The sequence below is a fragment of the Quercus lobata genome, chromosome 11 (genome assembly GCF_001633185.2).
Source record: "Quercus lobata isolate SW786 chromosome 11, ValleyOak3.0 Primary Assembly, whole genome shotgun sequence".
Lineage (NCBI taxonomy): Eukaryota > Viridiplantae > Streptophyta > Magnoliopsida > Fagales > Fagaceae > Quercus > Quercus lobata.
The window spans coordinates 44,143,091-44,156,495 of record NC_044914.1 but is presented as its reverse complement, the minus strand read 5'-3'; the positions used below and the strand labels follow the sequence as shown (position 1 = coordinate 44,156,495).

Below are 13,405 nucleotides of genomic sequence, written 5' to 3'. Positions count from 1 at the left end.
AGAGATACTCTGTGACTTTCTGGCTTTTTTCTGGTGATTTCTTCTTTGATTGAAGGCACTAAAATTCCTCTCCCCCCCTCCCCCCTTTTTTTTTCTTTATTTCATTTTCACAAGACTTGAATCCAGACATTATTTATACATAATTTAGTATCAAATTAACTATCAATAAGACATTATGAAAAGGAATGAAATAAATAAATTTAAATGCCAACTTGCATGATGAAAGTTAGACAATATACCAATTAAACATAGCTTCACCTTGTCTAAATTATTCTGAGAGAATTCTATGCAAAATTCAAACTGCCAACAAGGTCAACACTAATCAATTATCCATAATTATGTGCAGTCAACACCAACATATTTAAATTATTGGATAAATCCAATAACTAACAACCTTCCATACAAATTGCAAATAGATATTGAAATGCTGCGGATGATAATTGCATTAGAATATATTCTTCGACATAAATAAATCAGAATTCTATTTAATGAGCACAAGAATTACATCTTATATTCTAGTACATATATTTTTCTCTATTTCTTTTTCTTTTCCTTTCCTTTTATTTTTTATTTTTTTGAAAAACAAAATGTAACGAGATCAAAAATGAGCCTGCACAAGAACAAGTAGATAATAGGCCGATCACATTGCGATAAGCAATAGAAACATTTTAGCATTTCCTATCCTTTTCAATAAAGCCAATAGATAGTCTTTTATGACTAATAGTCAATTATATCCAGTCATCAGGGCCATCATCACTTGCATAAGACTTCACAGGACTATGAACTTCTGCAAAATCTACTTCCTGGTCTTTAATAACTACTTCCTCATCCTCCTCAGGTTTTGCTGCCTCCTGCAGACACATCAAAGGATATCATTATTGTACATAAGGGTGCTGAGTAGCATCAGGAGTTGCGGGCATGGCATAACCAAAGAACGATAACATTTTGCTATAAAAGCATTAACCATGACCAGAACTAGCAAATAAGTATGACCATTTCATATTTAAACTTCAGATATCTAAACAGTGCATTAGCACCAGGTCTGTCACAAAGAGCATTTGTATCTTAGCAGAAGATAGAAGAAAAGATTACCAAAATGCTTACATTAGTTTCAGTTTCCAATCCCTCCACCTCCTCCTCCCCTGTCACGCCAACTGAGTCCTCTCTGTTAGAGTGCTGCTCAGCCTGAGAAGCTTGTTGTAGCCGCTCAATCACCAATTGGAAATGGGAATGATCTGCATGAGAAAAATTATACTGTTATCACACGTTTCCAAGCAATGAATCCAAGCTAATTTGCTTGGTGAAGCTTTTAATAAAAACCATAAATATCTCCCTTGAGTATAAAATGAAAATGGATAAGCTGAGTTCCCCGCATGGTCATATACAAGACAGCATGAAATAACCAACTCCAATCATGCTAAGACTATTACAAAGTCTACAATTATCCTTTAGTAAAAATTAATGTGTGTGTGTGAGAGAGAGAGAATAAAAAGAAATGAAGGACTTCACCTTTAGAACGACTGGCCAAGGCTTCCGAAAGCCGAAATGGATATTGACGCTCTTCCTTCTTAAATTTCAACTTTACTTGATGACGTGTTCGGCCAGGAAAAAGTTGTTGTATCATAGAAAAATCTGTCCCAAACTGACGTACAGCCTATAGCATATATTAAAACAGAGATTACTTAAATTGTTATATAACTATCAAAAGACCGGGGCTGGAATTTACTAAAATTGTCCCAAACGGAGTTGATAAAATTACATACACCTTACTGTCCCATCCCTACGACTCTCTGACATTATTCAAGTTTTAAGCTTTTCAACTTGCATTTGTTTTTTTTTTTTTAAACAAATAGTTCATCCTCTATACAACATTGAAGGTGTTTACACTGCAGTACATGGCTACATGCAGAAAATTCCATGTGCAGCTGCTTCTACTTGGTATAAAAATTATTTAAACTGCCAAATGAAAGGTCAAAATGACAGATCAAGAGAACCAAAAATCAATTTGACCTGTTAGACTCACTTAAGAAAGTACTAAAAGAAAATAAGATGCACTTAAATCATGAAAAGAAAGAGAGAGAGAGAGAGAGAGAGAGAGAGGAAGGAAATGTTGGTCATGTTATATGACATAATGAGGTTCTGGCACCCAGTTAATTCTAATGTAAGTGCAATTATAGGGTTGGTTTGGGACTTCAACTAATAGTGAACACAAATATCAAAAGATATTCTTAAAAGCAGCATTTAGAGGACGTGTGATTTTTACACCATAGCTGAAACTATTTAAGGTTTCTTGGTAAACAGAATGCTCCTCAAGATTGATAATCTATGGCTAAACAAGAAACAGTTCAAGGTAGCCTTCAGGGACATAATGCAATGTGGCTCCTGCTAATGCTGGCCTTGGGATTGCAACAATACTGTTCAGTGTATATAGGAATTATAGTAAAGCTTATGAGTCAACTTACAAGGACTAGTCAAGAATTATAGTAAAAGAGTGCCAAATGAATAATCTCAATCCCATTCCTTCCTCAATTAAGTTCTTTTTGATATTCTATGTTAATGAAGCCAAATTTGTACAAAGAAAAATTCATCTGCCATATCATGGTCAATAAATTCCTATCTCTCAAGTATCGTTGATTTCTGGAAACCACAGTGCTGGCAATGGTTCAGTAAAGCTAGCTCCATGAGAGCACGAGCTCAATAATGGAGCTCATGGATGTGATAACAATCAGTTTTCAAGGGATGTGATCTATCGAGATGGAGTAACTTACCACTCTCTCTCTCTCTCTCTCTCTCTCTCTCTCTCTCTCAAAAAGGAAAAAAGAAAGAAAGACTACAGCAAATATCACAGAGATAATACAAAGTCCTAAGAAACCTTATTCCAACGTCACTATAGAGGCATAAGCAATACAGAGCAATATGCAACAATGTAAAACACTTGTACATCTATTCAGAAATTACCAAAACTGTCATCTCCTGACAAACCCACACATAACAATGCTGAAGGCCCAGTAAGGAAACAACTGCTTGCTTGACAAGTTCTATCCATTTGGCAACTTTCCAGAATTCACCACACGGATGAATACTTGCTTGATAATGCTGAAGTTGTTAATTTGGTAAATCTTCAAGATTCTCCATAAACTAAAGAGCCACTTAGAGGATCTCAAACCTAACTAATCCTAAACACCCTACGCCATGTTGAACATAACTCCATCCTCCTCCATTATGGCTTTTAATCACTGGAGAGCACGTGTTCAGAAATTTCACTAAAGTGATAACAATCTGGCCAATTCATTTGGATTTGTGAATGCTACTTGTTTGTTGCACCTACCCAACTAATTTATAAGAAAAGTTCTGAACCAAATTAATTTCAGTTTGGCAGTCCCATTCATTGAAACAGACTAGTTATTCACTCACAATGACAAAAAACCTAAAACAGTGATATCTCATAATTACATATGATCAATGGTTATCAATGGAAAGTGGTATCAAGAAAATTAATGTGATGTTATATACCTCATAGAACAATTCTGTGTCTTGTTTTGACCATCTTGTTCTAGGTGTTTTGTCCATGTATGATTGGTAATTAATCAGACGGTCACTTATTGGAACCTCATAATTTGGTTCATCATCATCAGAACCTCTGCCTTGTTCTGAAGCAAAGGCCTCTTCTCCATTATAAGGGTCTTCCTCATGAAATGAATTAGAAGAACTGCACAGAAAAGAATTGTGACAAAAAATAAATCAATGGACAGCAAGTGACTCCAGGAATAGTAAAACATAATTATTACCAAATGCCACACTCAACTTTCAATGCCAACAAACATAATTTCTGATACAATGACACTTTTTTTGGTCAAAATAGATACTGTTAAGTCTTGCCCATGAGGAAAATATTTTGGACCTGGTTTTGACTTAATTACATATTTGAGTTTTCTTGGTGTGGAAGAAAAATTTATTCCTTGTACAGGAATAATACTATGTTTCTCATCCACCAAGGAATATGTAAAGCCTTATATAGATAGCATTGGAAAGGTTTGGTGCTGAGGGGTAGCTTTTTTTGGGTGTGTGTGTGTGTGTGGGGGGGGAAGGGAGAGAGTTAGAAGACAAAGCTTTGTTTATTTTGTCTTGCATGTTAGTGTGAAAGCACCTTTGAGTGTATTAGGGATTTAGGTCAGTTTATGTTTGTAAGAGTTTGAGAGTGTGGTGCAATCTTCATCATTGATAGTGGATTTTTTAAATGACAGTGACTGTGGATTTAGGCATAGAGTTTACCAAACCAAGTTAACTTTTGTGTCTTGTGTTGCTTTCCTTTTATTATTTTGTGTATTTTTCACAAATAAAATTGGCATTAAAGCTTCTGCTGTCACATCATAAAAAAGGCACACGACTACATCAAAAACTAGCCTCATTCCACCTGACCCCCACCATCCTGCCCCTAGAATACAATTCTATGTTAAATTCAAGAAATTCTTTTATATGATAATTGTAGCTTCATGTGGGTTTAAACAAAAAAAATTAGCAATTGAGTTTTCAACCTCCAAGAAGCTGAGAAAGCTTAAGACAGAATGTACATGAGATAAAAAAGACAAAACACTTATACAAGTCCTTTAATGGTAGATAGACGGAAGGATGAAATCAATACCTTTTAAATTTTCACAGGAAAAACTACAAATTTTAGATTTGGAAACAATATCAAATTTGAACCAAACTTAGGGACAAAAAGTACATTTCAGCCTACAGACATTATGTCATCTGATACTTGCAAAACTTTGCAATTTGACTACTGATTGCAGTGCAAACAAACAGGCAACTTAAAGAAAATAGGTCGCCATCAACCTAAAGATCTCTTTTTTTTTTTTTTTTGGATAAGTAACAAAACAATTTTATTAAAAAGAAAACATACCAACTACACCAGGGGTGTACTCAGGGAAGCTCTCAACCTAAAGGCCTAAACCAAAAATAAATCCTATTTTAAAAATACAGGTACCTTAAATTTGTCGAGGGTGTTTTTAATGCTGCTGCCTCTTTGCTCTGCATCAGTGGGCAGGTGGGGAACGGCAAAAGAAAATTAGCAATTTTGAATCTAGCATAGAAGCATAGACAGAGTAAATAGAGAAAAGGAAATGTTACAAATGAAAAAAAAAAGTATTTCAAACAACATTGCTGCAAGAATTAGAGTTCTATGTACCGCTAATCGCTCTTTATGCTCTGCAAGCAGAATAAGATCCTTTATAGGCAACCTTTGAGGGTCAATCTCATCCTCCGGGGTTTCAAGCAAAGCTTTGTCCACTAAGAAAGAAAAATAGAGTAATTCAATAGTTCTGTTAATACATCCTACCTTGATCATGAAAATAAGTACATGCAAAAGCATTTTATCTCACAATCTAAGAGGCTCAGGAATTTCATTTACCACATCTTCTGTTTCGACGAGTGGAATGAGAAAATTTTTTGGGAGGTTTCTCAGTTGACTGATCTGGTGCTTCACTGGCCTTCTTACGCTTTCGTACAGGTTTTCCATTTTCAGCCTCAGGTTTCTTTGACTTTCTTGGAGCTCTTTTCTTCTGGGATTTACTTTCCACTTTATATTCATCATTGTTGTTTTCATCTTCATCTTCATCTATACTAGAATTACTGGGAGGTTCAGCAGAAAAATCATCATTAGCCCCATCATCCTGCTCATCAGTAAGTTGAAAAGCTACTCGCTTTCTCAGCTTCCTTGATGATTTGCCACCATCATTCTCTTCACCAGCTGTAGCAGATTGTTTCTGTTTCTGTTTATGAGGAAGATTTGATGCTGTAGAAGCTTCCCCCTTTCCAATCTTAGCATTCTAGAACAGAAACAGGCTAAGAACAAATTAACATGATTGAGCAAAAGATTTTATCATCTGTCAAAGAATAATTCATGGCAAACTGTTATAATGGAAATTACCACTTCTACAGGAATTTCAGGAACATCCTCAGAATGCAGAATATCCCCCAAAATAGGGCCATCTGAGTGAGAAGATTCTGCAAGGTTTCTCAATTCTTCATTCATCATAATGACAGAGGCTGGATCTGAGGGAATAAATTCACCGAACCTCATGGAGTCATCCTGTACACAGTCAGCTGGGAAGGCAGGAACTGAAGCCATGTACCCAGTTTCAGAAGTAACCAACTGAGGACCTTGCAAATGCAAAACAGACTCAGCTTGTGGGTGAGAAATGGCAGTGCTATGTTTTTCTTTTCCAGTTTTCATCTTGGGCTTGGGTCGAAACTTGCCAGTTTGCCGTCCTAAAAATGAAATGAACAAATAACTTAGAATACAAAATAGAGTAAGAACGAATAAAGCATGCAACTGATTTTATACATACCAGATGCAATGTTGGCCTCAGACATAAAATCTAGGGTTTCCATGCCAGAAAAGGTTCCAGCTTCCTGAAACTAATGACAATTTGACTAATTAATCACAATATTAAAAAATAAATTTAACAAAATAAAACAAACACGGTACTTCTTGCAAAGTTACAAATTTTCACCTCTGCTTCCAACCTTCCATTTTCAATCTGAAAATCTCCATACTGGTTAGAAAAAGCATCTTCCCTGCAGGTTACTGGGTCTGGGGCCATATGAGGATCAGAGCAAGTATGAGGCTCTGCAGCATCACAAACCCTGAGTGCTGAAGAGTCAACAAAACTACAAGCAGGAATACCAAAATTTTCCTCCATGTCCTTATTATTGGAAGCAAGAAGAGTAGATGTTTCTGCATGAAAAAGAGAACCTTCCCCTTCATTATCACCAAAAGGCTCTAATTCAAACCCCATGCAATCTACCTATAGCCAAAATTATTTTCTTTTTATTAGTGAAACTTAGAATCATATATCAGCAATATGCAGAAACCAGATTTGGGAAATTCAAGTCTCTACCTCTGATGACAACATTCCGATGCTAGAATGCCAAACACTGTTGCTATCACACATTGCAACCTCTGACTGCAGCGCATCTCTACTGCCAACATCCTCTCCCGTCACAAGTTGGGATGAAGACTTGATTGATTCCGAGATTCTCTTGTCAGGAAATGAACATTCGTTGTCTTTTGATGGCTCCCTAGTGCCCACAATCTCTAAGGTAACCGCAGATAGACCGTCCTCATTTGTCAATTTAATTTCTGCAACAGGCTGAGCATATTGTTCTGTTTCTAAGCTTGTGGAACTTAGCATAACAGGTTTCTCCTCTGTAGCATTTGAAGGAGCTGATGGGAGTGAAGTAGAGGTTTCATTTCTGGGGCGGATTTTAGCCTTGGGTTTAAACTTGCCACCACCCCTAGCTACAGCAAGAGTAAAGAGAAACTTCTTAAACCACTTATACTGGAATAGAATTTCATATACAAGCTCAACAACAGTTTGTAAGCATAACTTACATTTATTTGTGACATGACCATGAAGATTATCTTCAAGTGGGTCCAAATCCAATCCCAAGGAATCAACCTAAAACCAAGAGGATTTTCTGAATTAATGGATCATCTAGATGCCATATACCAATACAAGGAAAGATAAATGTCTTACCTCTTCGGCCAACTTCTTGTTGTTAGGATGTAATTTGCCATTTCCATCCAAAATGGCAGCCTCTGAATGCAGATCATCGGAAATTGAACACTCTTTGCTTGGCACCTTAGTCCCAACAATCTCAGGGGTAGAGAAGGATAAGGTAAATGGATCCCTCAGTCTATCATCTGCAATATCAAGAGCCTGAACAGATGTTTTCAAATCTGAGCCAGCAGAGGTAAGTGTAACAGGCTCAGGAGATATGTCAGCAGAAGGGTCTACATCCAACCCCACAGAGTCTGCCTAAAACCAAAAGTTTCGTAGTAGTAAAGCTTACAATTCAACTAGCAGCAATGGCAAATACAATTTAAAAGAAAAATATATCTTTACCTCAGTTTCCGATTGCCTAAAGCTAAAGTGCCAGTCACCATTGATATCAGTCACTGCAACCTCCTTAGGTAGCGCATCAATGGAGACCACATCCTCACTGGTTGCAACAACTTGTGATGAAGGGTTCACTAATATCAATTTTGTGGTATCATCTAAGTTTGGAACTCCTGAAAATGAACCCTCATTGTTCTTTGTGATATTTTCTGCTGAATTAGCTATAGATGAACCAAATTCATTATTCAATTTATTATCCACATCAGCAGGCTGAATGGATTCCAATGTGCCCACATTGGTAATGGGTAGTATAGCAGTGTCTTCTTCTGTATTGCTACTGATTGTCGGATGAACCGAGGCAGGTGTTTCTTTTCTAGGCCGTGGTTTAGCTTTTGGTCTAAACTTAGCACCAGCCTGAGCTGCTCAAAATTCAAGAACTTCATATTAAACCATCACTTCTTGAGTCAAATACAGAGATGAAACACAACAACTTTGGGTAGTTTCAAAATAATCACTTACCACGGTTGGCGGCTGGTTCGCCAAGAATATCGTCAAAAGAATCCATATCAGAACCCTTTGTGTTTGTCTGACACCAGTAGAAATGTTTACATATTGATCTGAAGAATTGTTCTGCTCAAAGCAGTTAGAAGCTTACAATGAAACAGTGGTCTTCTGGTGTATTTGATAAAGCTATGCAGATGGTGAACAATTAACACGAAAATTAAGTTCGATATGTAGTTGCAAAAGCATTCTAAAAACCTTAAACTGATTCAGATAGTAAAGTGAATTCTTTTTATCCTTTTTTTTTTTTTTGGTTGCAATCCACTTTGAGGGGAGGAAAATGAATAATATGCTATAACTTCTCAAACTCCAACCAAAAAAATAGATTACCAATATTAAACCCTGAAGCATAATATAATTGATCTTTCATCATATATGTTCAATTTATTTTGTTGAAAGAAAAAAAAATCACTCATAATTTAAAATTAGGTTAATTGCACTTTACCAACCTGTGGTTTGTCCCATTTTAAAGTTGCCTACCCGTGGTTTAAAAAGTGTCACTTTACCCACCCGAGATCACCTCTGTTAGACTTCCGTAACCCATCTTGCCCATTAGAAAAAACACTTTTAGGGTATGAAACATAATAGAAAAATGAATCTAGCCACTCCACAGATTCTTTCCCTCAGTAACTTATAAATCCCATCCCGTGACCCAAGTTTTTGGTATTCCAGGTATCCAAGTGAAATTAAGGAAGTTTGATGCACATAATAGACCATCGCAATCTTAAGAAATTAAAAAGAAACTTCTTCTCATCATCCAGTTCAAATCACCTGACTAAACTATTATTTAGGCAATGTAACTTAAAATGTACAGTAGGTACCCAAGGATTGACGGACAGAATTTTAAATAAATAAATAAGGACAAGAAGAAAAGAGGAAACTGCTGCGTATGCATGACCCAAAGAAAAAAAAAGTATAATGCACACAGAAGACTGTTCTCTTATGGTTTTTTGATGGTTCATCATAAGAATTGCTGCACACAAAAGACTGTTCACTTGTTACGTCCATTCCTAGTTGATGAGACCACACAGTTCCAAAGCAATTTTGCAGACACAATTAATTGGAAGCAAACTGAAATTGCCTTAAAGACATCTCCAAAGCTCAATCTTTCTATATCCTCAAGCTCTACTCTACTACGATACAGCAAAGTGCAGATGAATATACAAGGAACTCTAAATAATAATTCTCCTCTATAATCAGGAAAAGAAACCATTTCACTTTAAGTTAGACTACAAAATCTTGTTGTAATGCTCTTAACTGAAGGCTGAAGCTAATTAGATGCTGCCACTAGGAGGGATACTAATGAACCTTTGGTCTTAAAACAGGATTTCCATCCATACTTAGCTCAATCTCCCATTAACCACTGTTAAGTTTGAATGAGCTCTTCCCACATACATGACAATTGGCAGCAATTTTCAAATTGAGTTATCAACTCCATTCAAATCTCCAATGTTACTTTGTAAACAGCCTTTTTGATATTAGAAAAACACCTAGGTGAAGTTTTGATTACCCATATTTATTGTTACAGGAGTTGCATTCTTTTGAGTATCACAACATGTATTTTCTCCAAACTAACTCACTTAACAGTTAACACTGTCCCTTATCATTCTTTGACCAGAAACTCCTCGTCAAGCCACAAAGAGGACAGGGTGATACTGATTTTAATCCAGTGTTGTCAGGCATGGGGCTTTCAACAATTCCATGGTTTGATTGGGAGGCACTGCCCTTCACACTATCATGACCATTTTCTATGCTTTCTTCTCTAATTTCCACTCCAGAATCCCTTGGAAGCTGTACTACTAATGCTTCCGGATAGTTCTCCTTTACAGTTTCAAACCCTAGAGCACGATCTTACCTATGAGAGACGAGATCAGTATAGAAAGTATATCTTTTGCTCGCAATCAGTAGAAGCTGAATCTTGCCTTAATGGAAGAGATTTGGGCCATGAGATTGGATTTCTAAGATGGTTGGAGAAAGAATTTGTGGACAGTGGCTTAGATCTGTTTTCTATTATGTTTCATAACCTAAAAGTGTTTTTCTAACAGAAAGGGGCTAGTTGGGTTAGGTAAGTCTAATGGAAGTGACCTCACGTGGGTAAAGTAACTTTACTTTAAAACAAGCCAAACCATAGGAATGTAAAGTGCAATTCACCCTTTAAAATTTCTCCAAGAAATAGAAAGAGAGTGGTTAAATGTCACTTTAAACATGGTTCTGGTATACATAATTTGCAACACAATTCATTGTAGACCAAATAGCTACATTACATTTCTAATTCTCAAAATCACCAACGCTTCATTGCGTCATGAAACCTTGCATCAAAAGTATATATATATATATATATATATATAAACCTATCCCTTTTTTCAATAGTTTGATGCACTAGTAAAACTAAAACCTTCACTCAACCGAACTTACAAATGCATTATTTGGCTTACTTAAAAGCAAGTTCATCATTTAAACATCTAGTGCCGACATCTAATGAGTACCAAGTCCACTAAGCAGATTAGTTACAATGAAAATTAGCTTAAACATGAGAGTTCTAGACAATGACACATGTTCTTAGAGTAAATACTTTGCACCCCCCAACAAACACATTTCACAGCTTGAGACCATTCCAAAAATTTTAGCATTAAAGTAACACAAACCCTTTGGGGAATTTGATCAAACACCTGGTGGGCATTGCTTTCATTTCTCAAAACCTCATGAAACTCAGGAACCACAATCTAACTCCTAGTCCTCTTTAATCCTTTTTTTTTTTTTTTTTTTCATTTCTTGGAGAAGAAAACTCAGAGCTAATGACAACCGTTCATTTATTCATGATCATGATTCACAAAATCTCAAAGAAAATAAGAAAATTTATCAGATACCCAGACGTGAAATAGAGAAAGTAGCAATGGAAATACCTCTGAAACCGTCGTGTACTGCTAGGGTTTAAGCCTGTGAACTTGGGGCTGCGATTCTAGGGTTTGAGACAGAGACAGAGACAGAGACAAAGAGGGAGCGAGAGAGTGAGAGATGCGTGCTGAGGACAGAGAACGTGACGTGTCCAGAAATAAGCATAAAGAAAATAGCATGCTCTCATTTATGGCACTGTAGGTGTTTTGGTCTAATGGTGTTTGGTCTGGCAACATAGGTGTCCTCTTTTTCATCTAAGGTCTCTTGTTCGAAGCCCCATAGTTCATGAAAAGAGACCTAAAATCTGTCTCATATAGGTCTCTCTCATGGGGTGCCACTTTTTATGTTTAGGATAAATAATCATATAAAAGAATCATTTCAATACATTTTAAAACAGACCAGTTTGGTCTCTAATTAAATAGTTAGTCCAAGACATTTTAAATTTTTTTTAAAATGACCAACTTGGTCCCTAATTACTATTAGAGATAAAAGAAAAAATGAATAACAGTTTAAAGATCAAGTTTTGTTTAGGGATCGAGTTTGTCAGTTTTGAAATGTTTTGGATCTGATTGATATTAGTCTAATCTTTAGGTTTCGTTTGGGAGGAGGGAATGAAATAGAATGGAAATTAAAAGAATGAAATGAATAATTTTAGAATATTCTTTTTTTCCCTTATTTGGGAGTTTTAATAAAGGGAACGGAAAGCTTATTCCCCTTTTTTGGGAGTTTAAGTGGGAGGAAATGAAATGAGTAGGAGAGAACACTTATTCTTCTCTATTCTCTTAAAATCTCAAATTTTCATTTCCTTCGAAATTGGGAGGAATGGGAGGAAATAGAATTAGATTTAATGATTTTTTTACTAAAACTCCAAAAATACCCTTATATATTCAATCTTTTATTTTAAATTAGGGATCTAATAATAATATTGTCATAAAATGATTCCATTCCATTCAATTCCTTTCATGTTACTCCCAAACAAAATTACTTACTTTTCATTCATTTCCATTCCTTTATTTTAAAACATCCAAACAAGGTTATTTAATTCCATTCCATTCAATTCTTTTCCATTCATTTCCTTTACTTAAATATAATGAATTCCATTCTATTCATTTCAATTTCCTTATCATTCCATTCCATTCTCTTATGAACTCCCAAACGAAGTCTTAGGAGAATGTTAATGGTCTTTTATCATACCTGGTTGGCATTAATCCAAACCTCCAAGATGTTAACTTTATTTTTAAGGCTACTATTAGTTAGATTTAATACATTTCAAAACTGACCAACAAGGTCCTTACTCACTATTAAAGATGAAAAAAATGAGTAACAGTTTATGAACTAAGTTGGGTTTAGGGTTTAGGTTTTAAATTGGTCAGTTTTAAACCTAACTGGTATTAGCCAAAATCTCAAGAATATTAACTATATTTTACCATTATTATTATTATTATTATTATTATTATTTTGCTGGGTCTTGTTTTCACAGTACAAGTGAACTGACAGTAATGTTTGCTGGGCCAACACTACCCGTAGCTAGAATGGGCCTAAGCAAAAACCTAAGTACCATTATTTCAGATTATAATTATGGACTAGCAGATATTAGATGGCCCGTCTTTTGTAATTTGGGTTATGTTTGAAATCTGGAAAGAACTGAAAATTGGGCCATGCAAAAACAAGGGAACAAAGAAATAATAGATAAGTGTGGCTTACGTTCTTAACCATTGATTTAAAAGACCACACAGCTAACTTAATTTGTGCCAACTTAATCAAAAGAGAAAAAAGATTGGAAAGAAATTTATTTCAATACGAATATACTATTCCTTTAAGGCTTTAACCAATTTGGTTCTTTAAATCTTAATACAAAATCATTCAAATAATGGTTTTTTATTTATTTGTTATTAGGACAAGTGAAATGTTATAGATTCGTCCTTTATTTTTTATTATTATTATTATTTTACTAAATTAATAGACTTTTATTTTGAAGAGAATTTCAACCTATAGCGTTCGCTCTTGATGATAGTTCTTTATCATTAGACCAAGACACCAATCGA

At 35.5% G+C, this 13,405-nt stretch overlaps 1 protein-coding gene across 5 annotated transcripts; it reads right to left on the bottom strand.

Annotated features, from left to right (window-relative positions):
* Window positions 1-419: 419 nt before the first annotated feature.
* LOC115968232 lies at window positions 420-11,648 on the bottom strand. 5 transcript variants are annotated; one of them, XM_031087569.1, is made up of 16 exons: window positions 11,369-11,648; window positions 8,424-8,594; window positions 7,911-8,323; window positions 7,542-7,823; window positions 7,397-7,463; window positions 6,903-7,303; window positions 6,516-6,809; window positions 6,351-6,420; window positions 5,930-6,270; window positions 5,411-5,828; window positions 5,189-5,289; window positions 4,988-5,031; window positions 3,514-3,709; window positions 1,510-1,654; window positions 1,105-1,235; window positions 420-851 (listed from the first exon to the last, which is right to left on the bottom strand). In XM_031087569.1, exons 2-16 carry the CDS (start codon window positions 8,467-8,469, stop codon window positions 729-731), a joined length of 3,072 nt encoding a protein of 1,023 aa, XP_030943429.1. In that variant the 5' UTR covers window positions 8,470-8,594; window positions 11,369-11,648; the 3' UTR covers window positions 420-728. The 5 variants fall into 5 exon arrangements, with proteins under 5 accessions (XP_030943429.1, XP_030943427.1, XP_030943430.1 ...); XM_031087567.1 differs by having other exon boundaries at window positions 8,424-8,534; XM_031087570.1 differs by having other exon boundaries at window positions 6,351-6,414; window positions 8,424-8,534.
* Window positions 11,649-13,405: the final 1,757 nt, after the last annotated feature.